The 13,091-nt window shown below is 44.6% G+C and overlaps 1 protein-coding gene across 3 annotated transcripts in view; it reads left to right on the forward strand.

The window, feature by feature from the left end:
* The window catches only part of zfpm2a (zinc finger protein, FOG family member 2a), a 117,741-nt gene that overhangs the window by 100,878 nt on the left and 3,772 nt on the right, over positions 1-13,091 (forward strand). For 2 of the 3 annotated variants that reach the window (XM_034611911.1, XM_034611912.1), the window contains exons 6-7: positions 11,720-11,926; positions 12,653-12,880. In XM_034611911.1, the coding sequence (XP_034467802.1) occupies positions 11,720-11,926; positions 12,653-12,880 (435 nt within the window). Of the gene's footprint in view, positions 1-11,717; positions 11,927-12,652; positions 12,881-13,091 lie in introns of all 3 variants that reach the window. The other variant, XM_034611913.1, reaches the window with a different exon arrangement.

Genomic DNA, 13,091 nt, shown 5'->3' on the forward strand with positions numbered 1-13,091 from the left:
TAATTCTCTGGCTATAGCTAATACGGAAAAGAGGGGATAGCAGGCTAAGCCATTGGTGCAGTAGGCTGGGAAGTCCCTGGCCCCAGCTTGACATTTATAACGATTTGGAGAAGATTAAAGCCGTATTACTGCTGTAGTCCATAATGTGGCTCTGTAATGAGGTGTGAGTGCATTACCGTCCTGTGGAAGTTAGCCGCTGTTTCAGACCTTTAAAGGAAAGACACACACAGAGTGAGCGAGAGAGAGAGAGAGCGAGCAAGGGATACTTGACTGTATTGTGGTCATCTCCAGTGAAAGAGTCGAGAGAGAGAGAGAGAGAGAGAGAGAGAGAGAGAGAGAGAGAGAGAGAGAGAGAGGAGTCCAGAGGGCTGCCAGAGGAAGCTGAGGCTGCCACTGTTGAAGACTTGTCAGTCTAAACCAGCTTAGTTCAGCCAGCCAGCAAAGTGTCTCAGACTGACAGGCGGCACTTTGTTATTCGGACCAGTAACTGGAGGTCCATGTCTGTCGCCTCGAAATTTTTTGCATTCAAATAGAAATTAGAAATGGAATGTGTTATTTCAGGCACAGAATATGGCATTGCACTTTTTTAAAGGTGAACACAAACTCAAAAATAACAGCTTCAGGAATCCTGCCAGCGCTCTGTTTTGACTATTATTATTTTGGCTCGGTGGCTTTTTTTTCTTTCTTTTTTTTTACAGTGCACAGTAACAAGGACAGTGGTGCCAATTCTAAAGCCAGCCGTGGAAATGAATATTCTAAAAGGTGTTAAAAAATGCATGCGTTATCTGCAAAAATAAAAACACAGGTAATTCTGCGTTAGCGTGTGCAAATGAAGGTTGCAGGTGTCGTCCGTCCATTTAAGCGCTCTTTATGATGTTAATTAGTTGTTAGCGTAATTTCCCAGCCGCCGCCATCAACCGTGAGAAGTTCAGAGACCTGCTGTTAACGCAGAGTCAATGCCATGGCACCATTTCAAGAGCTCCCAAACAGGACGGCCAGTGATAACGAACAGGTGATGGGGCCTGATGCCTATGGCAGCAGGATATTGCAAAGACAATTGAATTCGTAGGGAGAAATGAATCTTCTGGACAGCATATCAAATGTTAAAACAACACACATTGCATGCAATTTGCCTATGCAGGAGAGTGATAAAGTGTGCTTATTTAAAAGATAAACAAAGGGGGGATCTACTGCAGTAAATTGTGCACGTGTGTTTATTCCCTATGAGTAACGCCAGAGGTTTATAGTCCCAGACACAGGCAGCCGTACTTTATGGCTCCTCTGTTTGTGTGATAGCAGTATTTATGATAGTGGAATTTATGTTGTACTGTATTCACACTGTCTGTGTGCGGCTGGTGGTCTGTATTTAAATGTCCTTAAGTAGATTTGCTGTTTGTCTTGTGTTTGAGCCTTTGAATACTGTCCGCATTAGCGAGAGGTCAGATTCATTTATCCCCACCATACTTCTCACAGGAATCCGGCCTCCCAAGGTTAAATTCAACATTCCAAGTTCTTCTCAAGGAATGAAAGCCATTCGAATAGAGGGGAGTTTCATCTCGTCAGCCCCTGCCACAGCTAATCTTAACCCCTCGCAATAACATTTCCACTCCGCTTCCTCCGACTCCAGACATATTTGCTCTCCCTTGCTGCTTGTGTCCTGTTAAGATTTAAACAGCAAACATAAAATGCAGAAGATAACCTGTGAGAAAAAAAAAAGCTTTGGAGAGACTTGACTCCGAACATTATTTTAAAGACCAGATCTGAGAGCTCCGGCGCAGCAGTCGGGAGCGATTATCTGCTGTGATCCCTCTCCGATGCGCCAAAGTCATTCATCTGCCGATCCTCCGCCCCCCGCGCGCACACAGCCCTATGCAAAGACAGACCCCTAATCATGTCGACACCGTGTGTCAGTGCCGTGGATGAGCAAGGCCTAGAGATGAGAACAGCTCTGTAAACATGGGCAGGCAGCAGGGAGCTTCCCTCTCCCCCTCCATGCTGCTCGGAATAAGCAAACGGGAAGATTTAGGGATTTTGCCGGGGCCCAACTTTGTAGTATCGGCTCAGGGTCTTTTTCGACGTTTTCCGGGGTGCTGCCTATGGGATATTGTTCTTAGCTTATGAAGTACCGCCTGCCCCTTTATAAGCTGTGTGTCTTTTGTCAATAGTATTACAATTTACGAGCGGAATCTCCTTTTTCTTCCCATTCTGTGCTCCGTTGGATTTAACTCTTCGGTATCGGCTCCAGCCCACATATTGTCTGTATATTCCGTCATTGACCTTTGCTGTTGACCTCTAACATTCAGATAAACCAGCAGAATCTTTATGAGGAACTCCTATTATACTGCTGCAGCCATTTTTCATTTGACCTCTATATTCATAGAAGTCAACTTTTTTCCCGAGCTCTGTTGATTATGAACTATCATGACAGAACAGTAAATCTACTGTGCATCATCTGTGTGCATTCCATAAACAGGCTAATACAATTGGCTGTATCAAATGGGATGTATATTAACAACAGTCAACTGTGCTCTCTCCCCTGTCAGGATTCTATTATGGAGCATGCTCCCGCCCCTTGTTTTGATACAGCAGTAATTTAAAGACCGATCTTAATTGACTTATTTTTTCCGCATGTCTGTCGGAGCCTGTGCATGCGCTGCAATAAGAGTCTTGTTTCTTTATTGGGCCACACACAATGTACTGAGTTCAATTTTACCATTCATAATGAATGCAGCCTCGCCATTCAAATGCAGCCATAAGCACACAGCAGATAAGAATTTAATTAAATGTAGATTAAAACCAAACAGGAAAACACACTGGCTGATAATTTTTTATCACGTCCCCTGGTCATATTTTTTTCCCCTCATACTTTCGACTTGTTCTTCCTTGGGCTACATCTTTTCAGCTTGCCAAAAGTGGCACAACACCTCACACATCTCACCGTGGCGCCGTGAGATTGTGTAAAAATGCAAAAACGAGGGGCGGTCACACGATTAATCAGAATCCTCGTGTCTGGGGAGGTGGAGGCTGGCGGAGGATTGAGGGAGGGGGCGGACGGGGTGCGCAAGGGTGCAAGGATGAAATTAGTTGCTTCATCCCAAATTTGCATCATATTCCAAAGGACAATCCCAGCACTGTAGGCAAGGGGAACACATATCTCGCTCTCTGCAGGAACAATTAAATATTTTTCTACAATGCAGAATAAATGTCACCTTCAGTATCAAATTGTCCATACTTGCTAAACATGATGTTACAGCGAGTGCCTTGAAAGCACGCCCGAGCAAACCAGTATTTTAGATGTGGACCGCAGCCTCAGCTAACGTACTGTAACACACATCTTTCAGGAGCTGCTCACCTCAGGCTCTAATAATGCGTTGAACTCCACAGGGGTTACAAGTGAGCTCCAGACCAGTGCTGTCTCGTCTGGGATTTCCCACTTTTGGAACATCACACCCAGGTGCTCGGCTATATATTTAAAAAAACATATAGTTAAAAAAAGATTTGTACACTAACTACTTTACTCCTCCCTCTGTCACGTATTTTGATTATAAGGAAAACTGACAGAAACGCCTTCTGAATTACCAGAATGCAGCCATGGTGTTAATGCATAAGTTTCTTTTTTTTTTTTTTACGAAATACATTAATTTCCACCATCTGGTGTACTTATCATGTAGCATGTTCCACTTGCATCCAGCTTTTCTAACACTTTCAGACAGCTGTTGGCTTAGACAGTTATTTGAATGACTTGAAAGATAAATTCTGCTCTTTCAATGACAGGTTTTTTTCTAATCATAGGTGATGCTTGCACCTTCTGCACACACACACACACACACACACACACACACATACACACATGGTTTCTCTGTATGGAAAAACACAACAAATTCATATTTTGTGACTGCAAAAGCATGAATGCTGTATTAGCACAAAGGTTCGAAGCGTGGTCTTGGAGTCAGGGCAGCAGACAAAGTGCCATCCCCGCCACCTCCACAGCATCCGACACTGGTGTGCCACTGCCTGCCTGCCTGGCTGTTCCCGTGCCCGCCTGCCCACCGCGCTGGTGCTGCATCTCAGTTCCACTCTATTACCCTCACGCAGGCGACTGGCCTTTTCTGTGGGGAAAAGAGCAATTTCCTGTCGCAGTCTGTTTGATCAAGTGCTAAACCCTTGTGATCAATAGAGAGACAGATGTCGGCTCCAGATGGCCGCGTGGTGATACCTGGGGCAGCGCGGGGGCTTGCCAGGACGACAGAATGGCAATGAGCAAGGGCAGCGGCTGTGCTCCCGATGCACCAGCCACCGAGACACAATGTGACAAACGCAATTAGGCCTTTTAGCTGCAGATTATTTATTTCTCGTGCAAACCGACAGAAAATTTAATTAGCCCATACTTAAAGCAATATGTAGAATTACAGGGGTGCAGAGACAGAGGGCATGCTGTGATGTTGCACAGGTGATTGGTGAGTTAATGTGCGTGTGTGTGTGTGTGTGTGTGTGTGTGTGTGTGTGTGTGTGTGTGTGTGTGTGTGTGTGTGTGTGTGTGTGTGTGTATTTCATTTCCGTGTATTACTGTGCTCTGAAAACCAAATTTGCATGACCATAAATAAGGCCTAGAAACACTTTGCAAATTAAATAAATGAATGTTTTAAGGCACAAATCAATAAGTATTCATAGTGAGAAACACATAACTTAATAATTTCCATTCCTCCTGACGAGATCAATAATGTTGAATTCAAAAATGGATGACAGGTGCATCTCTCTGGCTCTCTGTCCTTGTGGAGAAGAAAAAAATATAACTGCCAGCACCAGAAGGCCAAAATAGACCTTTCCAAAGAGGAGAGACAGAGGATGAGAGAGGCTCCCATTTTTTAAACGGCAAGCATTTGCATTAGGGCTGGCATCCACCATACACCCCCACATACACGCACACACACACTTAAACACACACGCAGACTGGCCAGCCAGCCCATGTGGTGCAGGGCTGGAGCCATGTTGGAGGAACCACTGAGGCGCGTGGCGATGGCACACTGCTCTCCAAGGAAAACCGAGCTCGCTGCCGTTGGCCCTCCGCCGTTCACCTGCTCCCACCGAGGCATGATGGGTAGGGGGACATGGGCCATGGGGCCGCAGCTGGAGGGGAGGGAGGGGTAGGGTCTGCTGCGGTGCTCAACACAGCGGAGTCCTGTCACGAGGGGTCTCCTGGCCCCATTAGCAGGGCTTGGTCAGAATGGGCCCCAAACCAGCCTGCCGCCGCAGCGGGGGCCGCAGTAAACACATGTCGACTGGCCACAACCAGGACACAGGCAGCACAACCCGCAGAGAAGGAGAGCTAATAGAGAGCTCAATGGGACAAACCTGTCCAAATAAAGAATAAAGCAGAGCGGAGCGGAGAGGAGCCAGTCAGAGCTTTCCTTTAATAGTCTACTCCACTTTACTGTGCACAGGGAGGAGCTGACTCTGTGTGGCAGCTAATGAGGGAGAACAGCTTTGTACTGTCGGAATTTGTAGCTGGTATTGTCTCAGACTGACAGCACAGAACTCATGTGTGTTACCTGCAACATAGAAAGTGTATAATGAGAGAATAAGAGTCAGTTACTGTTTGTGGGAGAACATTGGATTTGTTTGGGCAGAAGGGAAATGTCAAAAAGAAAAATCTCTGTGAATCTTACCAAAAAAATGGTTTCTTAAAAGTCTCAATAAAATATTTGGTGTGTTAATTACTCCAACTTTAATTGAATACATTTCATTAGAATATAGATTACATTTGAAGTTGAAATCTAAATAGTCAAGTTCCATCGCTGCACTTCAACAGAGCAGAAACAGCTGCTAATTCATATTTCTATTTTTTTTCCCACCTCCCTGAAAATCATTACAACACTATTACCAGGCAAACATCCCCCTGCCAGTGTCATTCTCACTGTATTGAAAAACAAATCTCCAGAGACTGAGCGCGGAAACATCTTTTAATTTCAAAGTGACACGTTTAATTTTTACCCAGTATAACATTTGCTGAATCACATCATTGTCATGTTTTTTTTTCTTTTTGTCTTCAAACATTTCATAAATGTGTGTGTGAATGACATTGTTCCGTGTGCTGTGCTGCTTTTATGTCTTTGTTGCCTGTGAATGTATATCGTGGGGAGAGCGGCGTGTGTGTGAGGCTCCCCTGGGAGGACTTTTTAATTTGTGGATTCTGACCCGCGTGCCATTTGCTCAAGGCCATCCATGAGCTCTCGGAACTGGCTATATCTGCAAAAACACTTGACGCTAAAATTAGTCTGGACACTAGTGCAAAAGGAGAGAAACCAGCGGGGGGGGGGGGGCTTTGGGGGTGTCAGGCGAGACAAGGCGAGTCAGGGCTGTGTAAACACATATTTACAGAAAATGATTTATTTTCCTGGAAAATTTGTTTTCCCTGCAACAATTCATAAAAAATTCTGACATAGAATAAAGGAAACGTGTTAACAACTGACAACAGCATTGCAGCTTTCCTGATTACTGTCATTACAGGAAAGCAGCATCAGCAGACAAAAGATTGTTAAACATTAAAATTTAAAATCCCTTCAGTCCCGAACGTTGAAGCGTACACAACATGATTTCCAGGTAAAGATGGAGTGAAACGGAGGTTAGACGAAGGCCTTTTGATCCAAACACATTTCTCATGAGAGTAAGATCTCGAGCACCTACCTGCGAGGACGTATGTGCAGACTGGCGTCTCTGCTCCTCGGCCATGTCTGAGACGTCTCTGCATCATCACAGCAAAAACACATCCACTGGCCGCAGCTTGAGCATGAGAAGAGTGCCTCCTAGTGGCTGGGAGAGAAGGAGGAGGCCGTGCGAGGAGGAGAGTCGAGGAGGGATAGAGAGGGAGAGAGTCAATCTTTGTCACAGCCTTGGTGAAATAATAGTAGAGTCAGCTAATTCTAGTTTAGTGTACCGTCAATAATAGTAAGCTTGTTTGACCCTGTGAGTGATGTTCCCGCTTGTGTCTAACTCAGCGTTTTCCTTTCTGCTGCTCGCTTGCTCCAGCTCGGGATTGTGACGGCGGGCTTGACAGCCATGAGTCATACTAATGTGTTCAACTCTGATGATCCAGAAACCGTCCAAATATTTACCAGTATTCATGAGGAGGATTTGTTTAGTGTTTGTCGCCGCCACCGTCTGCTGTCAGGTGCAGATACAGATATTATTCATCCGCGATTTGTGATTAATATTTTCACAAGATCCAGGGGAGGTTGACCGGGAAGTTGTTTTGTGTGCCTTGTTGTCATTTACTCCTCCTGTGATAAAGCTTTGTTCAAAGTAAATAAAGAAATAAATATGCGCTGGTTAACAAGATGCAGCTGCTTGATATTCGTGGGTGTGAGGAGCTCGCTCCTGTTTGACCACGAGGAGTCGGAGCTGATTGGAAGACAAGACGAGGAGAGCTCTTTAATAACAAGCCTCTCCTGCGGCTTCAGGCACCACTGGCCTCACTTCACAATTAGGACCAGCGGTTAGAGCCGAGCCAATCAACAGGGACGACAACTTTAAGTGGCAAAGGAAGAAAGGAATTTTCCGCATCAGCCTCCTATTTCTCAAAGTGCACCGCGATGCTTTATAATACACGGCCCCACGATGCATTGAGATATTGCCAATGGGCCTGTGTGAGTTTCCACACCAATCCCTATTCAACCCCTCCCAGAATATGTGGCTGTGGTGCAGTGGGACTGTACTTCAGTGCTGTAATGGCCTCTGCAACGGTAATGTGTTTGGACAGATGGGAGAGGCAAGTGCTGATGTGCTTAACTACGCATTTTACAGCGTAACTATTAAAGAGTTGTGCTGTTTACACACCAACATTTGAATACCTGTCTTCAGGCCAGTTTAATTATCCGGGCCCTTCTGTTATTTCTGCTGCTTTGTTGTCTCTCAGCTTTTGCACGAGGCATGAGAGATTTGTTTGCGGCTTCATTAAGATATGGTGCTGGTGGTGGTTTGCAGGGAGCGAAAAAAACATATTCCTGCTCAAGTATCTCATACTCTATTCTCCCAGCCTCCCCCATAAATACACAGATACTGTACACACCCATTTTCTTATAAAGTCATTTAAAGTGAGAAAATTAAAAAAATGCCCTGTGATGCCTGCCCTTTGAAATCTCTCGGGGCTTTAGGCAAAAGGGGAGGGGACACACGCCCCGAGTCCCAGCGATTCATCCTGAGACGTTTGATTAGTTTATAAGTACTTATGCAGAGGAGGGGGGGGGGTGTTTGCATTGTAATTTTGTTTCATGAATTCCTTCATATGTTCATCTTCAACTGCATGTTCAAATAAAGCATTAATCAAAAGGAAGAGAGGGAAGAGGGCATTTCGCCAGCAGAGCCACAGTCTCCGGGTCTCAATGAGCGGGTGGATATGGTATTGAGAGACTGTAGGAAGCAGTGGTTTTTAATTATCTGGACTACGTACAGGATGCCGTTTTTGATTGTTTTAATGAGGCAGCTGGCCTATTGTCTCCCCTTAATTCCTCCATTGTTTTTAGAATATGTCATAGTTCTTTATTCTTTTATCAGGTGCTCTGCAGGAGGATTTAGACAATAGCCTTCATTCCAACTGCATTGGCCACTGCACAAAGGCAGCTCACTGCAGACAGTTAGCAGGCAAACAAGTGCAAATCACAAGCTCCACTTTTTCCCCGGCCTTTCCCCCAGTTTTCTCGACTTACAGTTTTGGTCTTTAGCTGTTACTCGTGACACCCCCCCCCCCCCCCCCCCCCCCCCAGCAACACCACTCCTCATTTATGCAGATCATGCCTTTGTCAGAGGTGGATCACCTGTGTCTCCGTGACTTAAATCACCTGTCATGAAAAAAAGGCTGTCAGGGGGAAACAGCCATGACAAATCTTTCCAGAGAGCTCCTTCATGGAATATTGTTTTTGTCTGTTGCCCACCTGATGCCCCTGTGCGCTCACTTCTCTCTGCCTTGCATTTCCATATGAATTAAAATGACGTTTCTGCTCATCATTTTAAACGCATGTCTCCGGACACAGATGTACTGTGGGTTGGGGTTATATATGTGTATAGTTGTTGCTATTTATTTGTGTGCAAATGTGCTGATGTTACGACTGCAGTTAATCACTCTTTTTGTAAATTTCAGTTATAGATTCTTGATCGACATGTGAAATGTGATCAAATTGATTGTTTCAGAAAAGAGTTTCAAACAGAATACATGTACTACTTCGAACTGGTGGAAGAAAAAAATGTCACAGATCGGAAAGAGCGACGACTTTGAATTCTGATGACAATAATTAAGTGTAGTTTAAACCATAATCCTGCAGCCAGAGCAAATGCTACCCTGTCTTGGTTGAGTGACTGTAACAAGCAGAGTGCTGCCTCAGTGTTTTGTGTGGCTCAGTAAAACTGGGACATGCAGTCCTAAAACTCACTTCCAGCATTCTCACACACAACAGATGGATCTGTAGCATTCTTGGCTGAAGGGCTGCAATCTGAGTGCATATTCTGCTGTCAAAATGCAGTAAAACATTTTCATCAGGCTCCACATAATCTGCTTCATTTCAGATGCGGAGCGCATACAGTATCTTTGATTTGGATTGATCCAAAAAACACTGATTTGTATCTGAGCGTCAGAGCCCACTTCATCATTCTCTTTGTAAGCTGAGCGCGTCTGAACTAAGAGATCCATACAGAGGAGAGAAACTTTTGTGGCTATGACTGCGATATATTCCCTGCCATTGTCAGTGGCAGTTTGTATCTACCTTGATGGTAACTTGGGCAGACAGTGGAGGGGAGTTTTGTTATTTTAATTAGGAGATAAAAATTCAAAGGGCCTCTCCAGGCAGTGTGTGGTATGACAGAATCAAAACGATGAAGTGGAGCGGCCTGAAGTGTGTGTCTCGTCACAGCAGATTGGCCGACAGATAGGCACTGCTCTTTAAAGTGGCGCTGACATGCACACTCTCAGGCAGGCGCACACACACACACACACATTCAAGGAGAGGAAGCAAGTGCAGTTGAAAGATAGCATATTTTAATACTATTTCACTCCTTCGACACGTTCCAACCGGTCTAATTTTTTAGTCCGTCTCCAGCAGATAGGAAGGGCTAGAAAGGTTTTAATCAAAACATGTGATGTGAAATCTGAAACACTCTATTTTGAATTAAAATAATGGTAAACTCATATTAGGAATGTAACAATGATTAATACATAATACATGTCATGGTGGCGTAGAGACATTGTGACACTGTTTCCACTGCACCTTAGTTTTCCATTTCCAATGAATCCACAGAAAAGTGAATTGTTTTCATACAGAGCTTCACATGAGCACCTCCACTGCGTCTGCAGGGCGCTTTTTAAACCTGGTGATTCATAGGTATTGTGTAAACATGAGTAATCGGTGTTCCACATGTGCAGGGCGCTTTCTCGCTTCATCCCCGAGTCCCCGCACCTCTCCTGAGGACTCTCTTTATTCCACATCAGCCAGGGCTCAAATCACATGTCCCCTCTCAGCCTGACACTCCGTCGGTATGTTTGCACATCTTTGAAAGCTAACAGTGTGCTTTAATTAATTGTCCAGCTTTCCTCAGAAACAATGTCCTAATTCTGCCATTTAGCGGGAGTGTATCATAGTTTGTTGTTATCTCCCCAGCCAGATTTCTGTAAATAGTCATATTAAAAACTTTAATCTCTTCAATGGAAAATGAAGTGCAGCTGAAAAGCCTGTCATGTGCTGAGATAAATATTATCTAAGCTAAAACCTTCACTCTCTCCTTCTACCCCCCTTCCCTCCTCCTGCCCCCTCCCCCTTTCTCTGACTTAATGAATATGTTCAGAAGATTTCACAGGAATGCTTAATCCCAAAACACAACAATCTAATAATATGGAGGACCTATCTCAGTGTTCTAGCCGACAACAGTACTGTAGGCTACAGTTTACCCTGGCTGAGGTTTGCTTTGCCTTTAGATATGAACGTCAGTAGCCCGAAAAATACATTTTATTGGCAGCATAAAGAAAGAAATGACCTTTTAGAGGTTCACCCAAAACACAGAAACACATTTCTCACATACCATTAGTTGTATATATTTATGTCTGAGATTTCTGCCTCCAACAAAAGGAATGGAATATCATTCACCAATATTGCTCGTAGCGATTAAAACAAGTTGTATTTGAGTGTCTCCATCACTGTGCGCAACCTACAGACGTCACCGTGAGGAGCCTTCTTTGGAACCACACAAAAAATTGTCCCAATGAATCTGTTGATTATCTAGAGGAATGTGGACACATATCTCGGAAAGAAGAGTTTTAAAAAATATATATATTCTGTGCTTGGAGAACCGCAAACACATTTCCATTCACCTTCATTGTATCAGAGTGGAGAAATAAACTAAGTGAAAAAATAACACTCCTTGTAATTTAAGTGAAATTACAATTTTTTGGGGTAATTTTACATGTAAAAAGGTGCTAGTAAGTCTTCTTTATTAAATTCCTGTGGCAATGCAGTATGTAGCATGTAGTATTTCAGTTTTGGAACAATACTTGTTTTTACTTAATGTCCTACCCAGGACTGCATAGTGTAATGCAACGCACCATTTGTGTGCACCATTGAGACGCATACAAATAACTTGCAACATTAAGGACTACAGTTACTCACATGCACATGCAGAACAGCTTTCTCCTCTCTTGCAGCAACCTTTTAAATGTCTTTATTATCTCTGTTTCGTCCAGGCGGCCAACTGTGGTGCACCACTACCAAGAACATGATGGAGGGCGAGGAGCTGGTGGCGTTTGCAGTGGACTTTGACTCACGTCTGCAAGCAGTGAACCACATGTCTCTGAGTGAGGGCATGTACCCAGCCAGGCTGCTGGACAGCATCCAGCTCCTGCCACAGCAGGCTGCAATGGCCTCCATCCTGCCCACTGCCATCGTCAATAGTAAGTGTCCACACACACACAAGCGCACACACACACACACACACACACACACACACACACACACACACACACACACACACACACACACACACAGGAGCTGGATGGAGACGTATCTTTGTTCAGACATGCACAAGAACACACACATGTTCTTGTCCTTTCTCCCTCTCTCTCTCTCTCTCTCACACACACACTCACACACACACACACACACACACACACACACACATTAGTCCACAGCCTGCACTCAGTCACCTGCTTAACAAGGAACGTTGTCTCCGCCGGGCGTAGATTAACCCAGATGAGTCTCCGCACTGGAGATAAGAGCCATCGACCTTCAAGTTTTGGGTTCACATAAACACACTGAGGCTCAAACTAACGTGTTAATTGCAAAATAGATGCCTCATGCAAATAATGTGTTTGTTTACTTAGCGAGGGCTATCTGGGTTCAGCTCGACAGGGAGGCTTCTGTAAGCAGATGGTCCAGTGTTCTTGTTTGCCCTTGAGAAAGGGCACTAACCCAGTGGTAGCAACAGCGATATGCAGCAGCTGAGGATTTGGTGGAAAAGCCTTTTAACACAGGCTTTGAGAGTCAGGACTGTAGAAGTAGAGAAGAGGAGCATGTGTGTATCAATGTGGGCAAACTCTTTTTATACTTGTGTGTGAATGTGAAATGACTTTTGGTATCCTGACATCATGTCCCCTTTGTTTCTCTCCATCTCTCTCCAGAGGACATCTTCCCCTGCAAGGCATGTGGAATCTGGTTTCGGAGCGAGCGGAACCTGCAGGCCCACCTCATGTACTATTGCAGTGGGCGACAGAGGGAGCCAGAGACAGTAGTGGAGGAGAACGACAGCGGACCCCATCAGACACCCAGTATCTGCCCCTTCCCACAGTGCACCAAGAGCTTCTCTGGAGCAAGAGCCCTGGAAATGCACTTGAGCACCTCACACAGCGGTGAGTGACAACATCATGTATTTAAGACTTCCAAGACAACAGATTTTAATTTTGTTTTAATATTAGAGCTCTATTAGACAGCCACTTTCAATCGGTTTTACAGAAAAACAGTTTTGGGGGAAAAAATGACATAGGTTTGGAAGAATGATTGTCATTTCTTTTCAAATATACATAACCTACTGTCAGCTATCATAGCTGACAGTTTATCCTT

The sequence above is a fragment of the Hippoglossus hippoglossus genome, chromosome 16, assembly GCF_009819705.1.
Source record: "Hippoglossus hippoglossus isolate fHipHip1 chromosome 16, fHipHip1.pri, whole genome shotgun sequence".
Classification (NCBI taxonomy): domain Eukaryota; kingdom Metazoa; phylum Chordata; class Actinopteri; order Pleuronectiformes; family Pleuronectidae; genus Hippoglossus; species Hippoglossus hippoglossus.